Source organism: Physeter macrocephalus, chromosome 8 (assembly GCF_002837175.3).
Source record: "Physeter macrocephalus isolate SW-GA chromosome 8, ASM283717v5, whole genome shotgun sequence".
In the NCBI taxonomy this organism is placed as follows: domain Eukaryota; kingdom Metazoa; phylum Chordata; class Mammalia; order Artiodactyla; family Physeteridae; genus Physeter; species Physeter macrocephalus.
The window spans coordinates 5,611,749-5,620,952 of record NC_041221.1 but is presented as its reverse complement, the minus strand read 5'-3'; the positions used below and the strand labels follow the sequence as shown (position 1 = coordinate 5,620,952).

The 9,204-nt window shown below is 44.8% G+C and overlaps 1 protein-coding gene across 4 annotated transcripts in view; it reads left to right on the top strand.

Annotated features, from left to right (window-relative positions):
• The window catches only part of RUNX1 (RUNX family transcription factor 1), a 246,861-nt gene extending 238,945 nt beyond the window's left edge, over positions 1-7,916 (top strand). For all 4 annotated transcript variants that reach the window (XM_028492634.2, XM_028492633.2, XM_007127982.4 and 1 more), the window contains one exon: positions 2,921-7,916. In XM_028492634.2, coding sequence (XP_028348435.1) covers positions 2,921-3,396 — 476 coding nt within the window. In that variant the 3' untranslated portion in view covers positions 3,397-7,916. The remainder of the gene's footprint in view (positions 1-2,920) is intronic.
• The last annotated feature ends 1,288 nt before the right edge of the window (positions 7,917-9,204 follow it).

Sequence of the window (9,204 nt, the reverse complement as noted above, 5' to 3'; positions counted from 1 at the left end):
CGGAGCCTGTGCCCCGCAACGGGAGAGGCCACAACAGTGAGAGGCCCGCGTACCGAAAAAAAAAAAAAAAAAAAATGAAAACAAATATTTTAATAGGTCACTTGAATCTGAGCCCACCTAGCGGGCCGAAGTTGTTTTGTTATCACAACGTGTATGTAAAGGACAATTTGGCCGAATGGATGGTCTTTTGTAGTGTGACATTGGTACTATGTGGACAGAAGAAGAATCACAGGCAACATCTAAGATCTTCCAGATATTCTGCCCACAAGTGAAAGAACTATTTTCCCCTGACAGCTGAGACCATAACATCATTCCATTACTTATGTCCGTGACAAATCACGGGCTCACTTGGGATTCCAGTAACTTGCTGTCATCACCAGGTTACCACACAGCAGTTGGAACAGACTGGCAGAGCATGTCCAGACACCGTCATGAAACAGGGTGACCTTTCATTCATTTTCCAGTGGATTCACCTTTTTGTCTCATGGCAAATGAAGCAAGAGGAATAATGGGTGGAGTCATTTATTTGTGTCCAGAGTATTGCATCAGATGACAACAAATTGACTGTATTTGCCTAATGCTTCTCCCTGGACTATAGAAATCTAACTGGAAAAATGGAGTAAAGCTTCCTGTTAACTCTCAAGTATGTCACAGCTCTCTGTGTGAACACAAACAAGTGACACAGGGCTTGCTCACAGAAGGCCCCAGCGGGCAGGGACAAACCCTGTGGAATGAGGTGCGGCCTGGCTTCAGGACGAGCTAGAGAGTGTCCGTGGAAGGGCAGCCCTAGAACCACTGTCGGTTTACAACCTTTTCCCTGCCCACACGTCTGACTCGCTTTGAAAACGTTAACAGGAGTGTTTGTTTCAAAGTCAGACTCCTGGTTTCCTCATCAGTGGAGAGATTTGCTGCAGACTTTGGTTGTTTCTATAATTACCTCTCTGAGGAGTATATCCCCTCATCAGAGGCACCCCAAATTTACAGGAGTTCACTTGGAGGGAGGGAGGGAGAGGGAGAGGGAGGAGGGGGGGGCGGGGGGGTGGAGAGAGAGAGAGAGAGCGAGAGCGAGAGAGAGTGAGAACGAGAACACTAGCTCTTCCTGCTGGAATAACAGGCTTGAAATATGAGGAAGCTGATCAACAGCCGATGCCGTCCAAAAACAGATTAACCCACCCGATGGCTTTCCTTTCATAGCAAGCTTTTGGCTCAGTCAGGTTTCTCTGCGGGCCTAAACACAAAAGGACACAGGCCACATGCCATCTTGAGCTTGGAGTTATTTTGTATGTTGATTTGAGAACTGATAAATTTTAAAACATTCACTTCTTGCCTCTGCTCTGTTTTGTTGCTATCTTTTGGGTTTGCTGACGTAAAGACTACGGTCCTGGCCTGGTCATTTAATGAATAATTCTGAGGAACAGAAACTACCCCAGGACACCATCCTACATGCACAGTGGTGGTTCTCAGCGGGGGCGGGGGACTTTTGCCCCCCTCACCCCTACCCCCAGGACATTTGGAAGGTCGGGAGACATTGCTGGCTGTCACATTGGGGGGAGTGGGGTCACTACTGACGTCTGCTGGGCAGAGGCCAAGGACGCTGCCAAACATCCATCCCAGGCCCACAACACCCCAACAAAGCTGGCCCCAAAGGTCAGTAAATGCCACTGTTGGGAAACTCTGCTCTGCAGGACACAGGAAACCCATCCTAGCACCCAAACCCCCGAGTAGTTCCCAAGGGCAGCCTGTGGTTAAGGAAAACACAAAAAGATGCCACAAAGGACAGCCCAAGCCAGTCCGCGAAATGGTAAACGCATCACCTTAACCGAATAAGTTTTACAGACAAAGCTCTGCCATTTCTGGTAGAATTTCAACACGTACGAAAACGGAGCAGATAAGTCAAGGTCCTGCGGCCACTCCTCTTTAACAAACCGGTGATGCATCTTAGAGAAAAGCACGTGAAATCGACGCTGTGCTGTTTCTAAAACTGTGGAACTAGTCTGAAGGTAGATGTGGGAGAGAAAGAGGGATGTGACGGTTCACGGACACCCACTCCCACTCACTACTATGGCGTGCACCGGCTTCAACCACAGGAAGCGGCCAATTTTTAACTATTCCGGACCTACCGAAACAGCAGTTACCTAGGAGTCAACCTAAATATTATCTATAACGTATTAAAATGTTATTATATATTAATATTGTTATGACAATGCCGGATTATGTATCTATATTCTATTAATATTAATCTATCAATGCATCCATTATATTAGTAGTTCTAGTGTTACACTGTTTTGTTATATATTGTTATATTAATATCACTGATTAAATGTACATTACTATTGATATATTAATATATTGATTATATAGAGAGGTGGCAAACTTTTTTCTGCAAAGGGCCAGATTCTAACTATTTTAGACTTTCTGAGCCCTACAGTCTGGCCCTCCAGTCTCTGCCACGACCACTCCACTCTGCAGCGGTGATTTAAAAGCAGCCATAGATAATACATAAAAGAATGAGTCAGGCTCCTTCCAATCGAACTTCACGTATGAACACTGAAATTTAAATTCCATATCATTTTCACGTCAGGACATCATCTTTTGATTTTTTTTCTTTTTCAACCATTTAGAAAAGTAAAACTCATTGTTAGCCTGTGGGCTTACAAAAACTGGTAGCTGGTGGATCTGGCAGGTGGGTTTGCCAACCCCGAGTTACAGAAATATGTTTATATTAAGCACGTTATAGTAAGCAAGTATTATATCCTATACCGTATTAACGTTGCACGAGATCGTATATCACCATCATCATCGTATCAGCTGTCTGGGCAGCAGCATTCTGGGTAATCCTCCCGCGGGCTGGCCGGCGGGGGAAGGGGCGTGGCCTCCTTGAACCCCCCGTCTCACGATATTTTTCTCGCCCGCCCCGCAGCCGCGCCCGACCTGACGGCCTTCGGCGACCCGCGCCAGTTTTCCGCGCTGCCCTCCATCTCCGATCCCCGCATGCACTACCCCGGCGCCTTCACCTACTCCCCGACGCCCGTCACATCGGGCATCGGCATCGGCATGTCGGCCATGAGCTCGGCCACGCGCTACCACACGTACCTGCCGCCGCCCTACCCCGGCTCGTCGCAGGCGCAGGGCGGCCCGTTCCAGGCCAGCTCGCCGTCCTACCACCTGTACTACGGCGCGTCAGCCGGCTCCTACCAGTTCTCCATGGTGGGCGGCGAGCGGTCGCCGCCGCGCATTCTGCCGCCCTGCACCAACGCCTCCACCGGTTCGGCGCTGCTCAACCCCAGCCTCCCGAACCAGAGCGACGTGGTAGAGGCCGAGGGCAGCCACAGCAACTCCCCAACCAACATGGCGCCCGCCGCCCGCCTCGAGGAGGCCGTGTGGCGACCCTACTGAGGCTGCGCACGCGCTCTCCGTGCGGCCGGGCGTCGTCCCGCAAGCGCCTCCCTCGGGCTCCGGCCTCGTGTGCTCGGGAAGCCCGCGTGGGCCCGGCCGCCGGCCCAGGGGAGCGCGCCGCTGCCGACTGCCGTGGTGATCTCGCTCCGGGCGGGGCCTCGGGGCGCCTGTGCTTCTCAAGTCCGTGCAGTTCGCAATTGCCGTTGACCCATCTCAGATTTTTCTAACCTGATGCAACTTGAGGCTGTCCGCTTCACCACCCCGTGGACACGCTGTAAGGCAAACAGAAAGATTCCCAGAGGGAAACTGTGAATGCTTCTGATTTAGCAATGCTGTGAATAAAAGAAAGATTTTATACCCTTGACTTCACTTTTTAACCAAGTTGTTTATTCCAAAGAGTATGGAATCCGGGTTTTGGGGGGCTTTTTTGGGGGGGGCGGTGGGGAGATGCAACTCATTCTGTTTGGCATCTAATTCATATTTTTAATTTTCTTTTGCAGCACCTTATAAATTGCAAAATGCGTATTTGCATTTGGGGTGGTTTTTATTTTTATATATACATAAATTTGAGCTTGCTTCTTTCTTGCTTTGACAAATGAAAGAAATACGATTCCTTTTTCTGTAAGTTTTATTTAACTTTTCTTTTGGACTTTTTTTGTAGTTGTTTTTTGAGAAACGGCTACAGCTTTGGGTCATTTTCAACTACTGTATTCCCACAAGGAATCCCTAGATATTTATGTATCTTGATGTTTAGACACTTACTTAATGTGTTGATACTTTTTTATTATTTAAATGTACTTATATTAAGAAGAAAAATATCAAGTACTACAGTTTTTGTTTTTGATAGTAGCCAAAGTTAATTGTATCACATTGAAGAAAGTTGGAAAAAAAGGATGGGTAATGTGATCACTTGGTTATCTAAATATTGTTTACATTAAACTCCCTTTAACGTTAATCAAACGAGTTGGTAGCTAACGCAGCAATGTTTTTAGTAGGCTTTTTAGATACTGAGGGTCACTCCAAAGATCTAAAGTATGGAATTTTCTGCCAAGCTCAACAAAGGGCCTCCTATCTGACTCCCTCCCTTCAAACGGAGAAGGTCAAATCTGGTTCCAGAGGGTTCACGCAGATGCCATGATTGCACCTCTGGAGAAGATTTATTTTCTGCCTAGGGGTTTTCTCACTCCGTGGCCTCTTGTTAATGTCAGACATGCTTTGTAACAGAATGAATCCGAAGTAAGCTGTGTGGAGGAGCGGTATCCACATGGAAACCGAGTGGGTGAATTCAGGGGTTCCTTAACTGCTTGATTCTGGAGGTCAAGAAAGGCGATCATCTGAATCTAGAGTTCAGATTTTTTTAGCTCCAAGAAAATATTCCTCTTTGATACAGTACCTGTTCATTGATGCAGAACGAAACTTGCGGCTGTCCTCCAAGGCTGGGAGTGGAAGGGACTAGACCGGATGCCTTTGACAGCTGAAGGTCTCCAGCTCAGTTTTCATAGGGTGGGCCCAGAAGGAGGCCTGAACAAGCCAAATCCCCTCCGTGTGCCTCAGTGGAGTCATGTGGGAGAGCATCGTCCCACCTGTGCAGGACCCTGTCCCATGCTGCTCGTTGACCACCCATCTCTGTGTTGCTCTCACTGGGCTGAGACCCTACCCTGTAGGGTGTGTGCACTTTTACCCGTGCATCAGCATGACAGGAAAGAGTCATGTCACTGCTGCCCATGGCTACAATCCAAACATACCCAATGTCACTGTAAATTTTATGGCACTATTTTTATTGGAGGATTTGGTCAGAATGCAGTTGTTGTACAACTCATAAATACTAACTGCTGATTTTGACATAATGTGTGCTCAAAAATGATCTGGTTGTTATTTAATGTACCTCTTAAATTAGTTGAAACGATTTCAGGTCAACTCTGAAGAGTATTTGAAAGCAGGACTTCAGAACAGTGTTCGATTTTTATTTTATAAATTTAAGGATTCAAATTAGAAAGATCTTTGGCTGCAGGCAGCAAAACAGCTGGTCTTATTTAAAACAACTTGTTTTTGAGTTTTCTTATATATATATATATTGATTATTTGTTATACACAGATGCAGTAGCACTTTGGTAAGAATAAAAGAGTAAAGCAGTTTGTGTTGTCAGTCAGGTCGTTCTTATCTAGAAAAGAGCTAAAGCAGATCTTGGAGAAACTCAGAATATATTTATTTTCATTTTAGGCATAATTCTCCCTCCACGACACATATTCATGTTTTATTCTATGTTACATTTTTACAGCAAAATGACCCTTAAATGTCAGTAAATTTAAAACTTTTTATTTCTGAGAAGGACCATTAGCCCATTTGCCCCCAAATTCAACTTTCTTTTCATGATCAGCCTTCTTTTCATGATCAACGTGCTTTTCAGCACGTTGCCTTATCTGACCTGACAAAATGTTGGTTAAAAAAATGAAGGAAAAAAAATGTATATTTTTCAGTTCAGTTCTGGCACCTGAAGATATTCCAACTCAAAATCAGCCCAGTGCCCTACAAGGGAAATCAGATAATCTCTCACATTGAATCTTCACTCTCAAAGCCATGTGTGAGGAGGGCTTGTCACTTTGTCTTGGACCCACAGGTTTGGCCATTCAGAGTTTCACAGACCCTTACCAGCAAGTATAGTATTTAATCTTTCCAGAAAAAAAAAAAAAAAAAGTCAAGCAGTTGTTTTGGAGATAGGTCTCATACTTAATGCATTTTTCCCCCTGAGGAATTGCATTCTATTGCCTTCAGGTTAAATTAAGGTGGTCCTTTTATCAAGTAGCTCCTTAAGCCAATTAAGTAATAACTGGATGTATCTGGGAGCACTGGTCCAGGAGAAGAAAGATTAAATAGCCATCTTTACTGCTCGTTCATGCCCTTATTTATAATTTCAACATAGACGCATATTTCAGTTCTTTTTGTTTTTCTCACTATCTAAAAATACTTCTATTTTTCTCCCTCTCTGCCCCCCGCAATTATCTCCCTCTTTTGTCTCTCCCCGTTCCTCCTCCAAATCCCACCTTTTCCCTCCTCTGTTCTCCAGCTTTGTATAAGGAGATAGCACGCACACCCATCCCAACACCAAACACGTTTCCTCCCTTTACATAAAGGAATATAGTGAGTCAGCCTTTCTCCTGCGTATGGGTTTCTTCCAGCAGAACGGAGACATTGCCAACCATTTTGGATCTGCTTGCTGTCCAAGTGCAGCAATAGAAGCCTTCCTGGGCAAATTACAATCAGTGACTTAACAGACAGCCTTTCTGCTGCCTAGGGTTTCTGTGCAGATAAACAGAAATGCTCTGATTAGAAAGGAAATGAATGGTTTCACTCAAATGTCCTGCAATTTAGGACTGCAGATTTCTGTCTTGAAATACCTGTTCCTTGGGACATTCCGTCCTGGTGATTTTTGTTTTTGGTGTGTTTTGTTTTCTGGGGGATGACATGTTTGGGGTCTTTTATACATGAAAAGTCAGTTTAACAGTGATATCAGAAAACATTTTTTACATCTGAACAAAATGCCTTTTTGTTTACCTGCAGTATACAGTCTTTTGGGACTTTTTGTTTGTCTGTTTCTTTGTTTGGAGTTTTCCCCTCCCTTTAGCCAGATCAGTATTGATGAGGCTGATCATTTGGCATTTTTTTTTTCCTTCCAGAAGAGTTGCATCAACCAATTTAATTGTATTTATGTATGTAAATAGATTTTAAGCTTCATTATAAAATATTGTTAATACCTGTAATAATTTTTTTCAATTTTTGTGTGTGTTTCTAAGGACGTTTTCTGTTTGCTAAATACTGTAGACAAAAAAAAAAACCCGCTTCTTTCTACTTTATTTTAGACTTAAAAACGAGCGACTTTTTATTCACTTTTGTAAAGAGCTAATAGCATGGTTCTAATTTTTTTTTTAAGAAGTTCACTTTTTGTTCTGGGGAAAGGAATGTGCAAAGAAAAAAAAAAAACCTGTTGGTTATTTGTGCTATTCTGGATGTATAAAAATCAATGGAAAAAAATAAACTTCCAAATTGAAATGACAGTATAATACATCTATTGAAAAAGTAACGATGGGAAACGCACACTACTTGACTAGGCTCCACCTCGTGTCTCTTCGTGTAGCAGTTACTGGATCTGTTCCCAAAGCATCCTGGAAATTTGTGTGTGGTTTCTTTCTCCCTCGTACTAACCTAGTGAACATTTTCTGCAAGGGAACTGCCAATCTTGAGTTTTAAAGCAGATACGTTGTGAGAGGACACCCCAGAAGCCCCTCTCCAAGGTGTTTCTAGATAGCGCAGGAGAGCAGACACCCCACTCTGCGTGATTCCCGTCACGGCCCGCAGTCACAGTGGCTGCCCCCTCTTGCCAGGAGCATCCACCGGGCCCAGCCTGTGCAGGGCAGCTGGACTGCTGCTGCCCAGGAACCATTGGGCCTCACTTTCTTTGTACCACAGTTTCTTCTGTAAATCCAGTATTATAACTAGTGAATGGCAAATAAACAGTTTGGCAACTACGTACACCATATCACACTGGTTTTGTCTTTCTCTGAGATGGAGGGCTGGGAAGCCAACTGAAGCCCCCTTCAGCACACGGGAAACCGCCTTCAACGGGCAGTTTATAGTCTGCAAGCTGAGGTCTGTGCCTCTACCTCCCAGGGCCTCCTGCTCCCGACAGCACCACGGCCTAGGCGCAGCCCAGGCTCCCGGGGTTGCTGCTGCGGGTAGGAAGAAACACCGGAACGTGCATAAATGGCATAAATGCCTGTCTTCCAAAAGGAAGGAATTAAGTGGGATTTTCAGACACAAGGTGGAAAGGGTATATGTTCAGCCTGAGGCCGGACACCCTTACCTGCCTCCATTTCTGTAGATTTCAGGAGTCAGCCCTGCTGCCTGTGATGGAGAGTTGTTTATAAGGGCTTCCCTCACCACCAGCCCTGTGCAAGGAAGTATTAGTATTTCAGTCTCAAGGCTCTGTGTGCTCCAAGGTACCTCCCAGCCAAGAACCGGGCTGAAGCTGCTTCCCACTTCTTGCCATTGCCACCTCGTGGTCTTAAGTGACCGACAGGATGGCCACACAGAATGTCAGGAACCAAAGCAAGTGAGATCAAAAGAAATCACGGGGACTTCCCTGGCGGTCCAGTGGTTAAGACTTTGCCTTCCGATGCAGGGGGTGTGGGTTCCGTCCCTGGTCAGGGAGCTAAGATCCCACATGCCTTGTGGACAAACAACCAAAACGTAAAACAGAAGCAATATTGTAACAAATTCAATAAAGACTTTAAAAATGGTCCACATCAAAAAAAAAAAACTTAAACAAAAGAAATCACAGACGTAGGAGTTAATGGCTCATGAGCAGAGGCAGGAAATGGGTGGAAGGACTGGGTTATATACGTTCCGAAAGGGAGCCTAGGGGAGCTGCTGGAAGCATGTACTCAGGGTTTGAGTTCTAGTTCTGTCTCACACAAGGCAACAAGTTAAACTAGTGACCTAGTTTTTCTCACCTGTAAAATAGAGATAATAGTGTTTTAGGTTATGAAATTTAAATAAGTTAATACATGTCAAACAGTTTAAAAAGTGCTTGGCCCATAGTACATGCTCAATAAATGTTAAATACGCGAAGTGATACCACACGTTATTAAACATGTAAACAATATCAAATAGAAAGTTTAAATGCCTTCCACTTTGCCCAACCCCTGCCTTGCTCTTGCTATTCACTGTTTCATGTTCACCATTCCAGACTCTTTTCTATAACCCTAACATACACCATGTATTTAATCTACACCTAAGCAAAAAGGCATCAG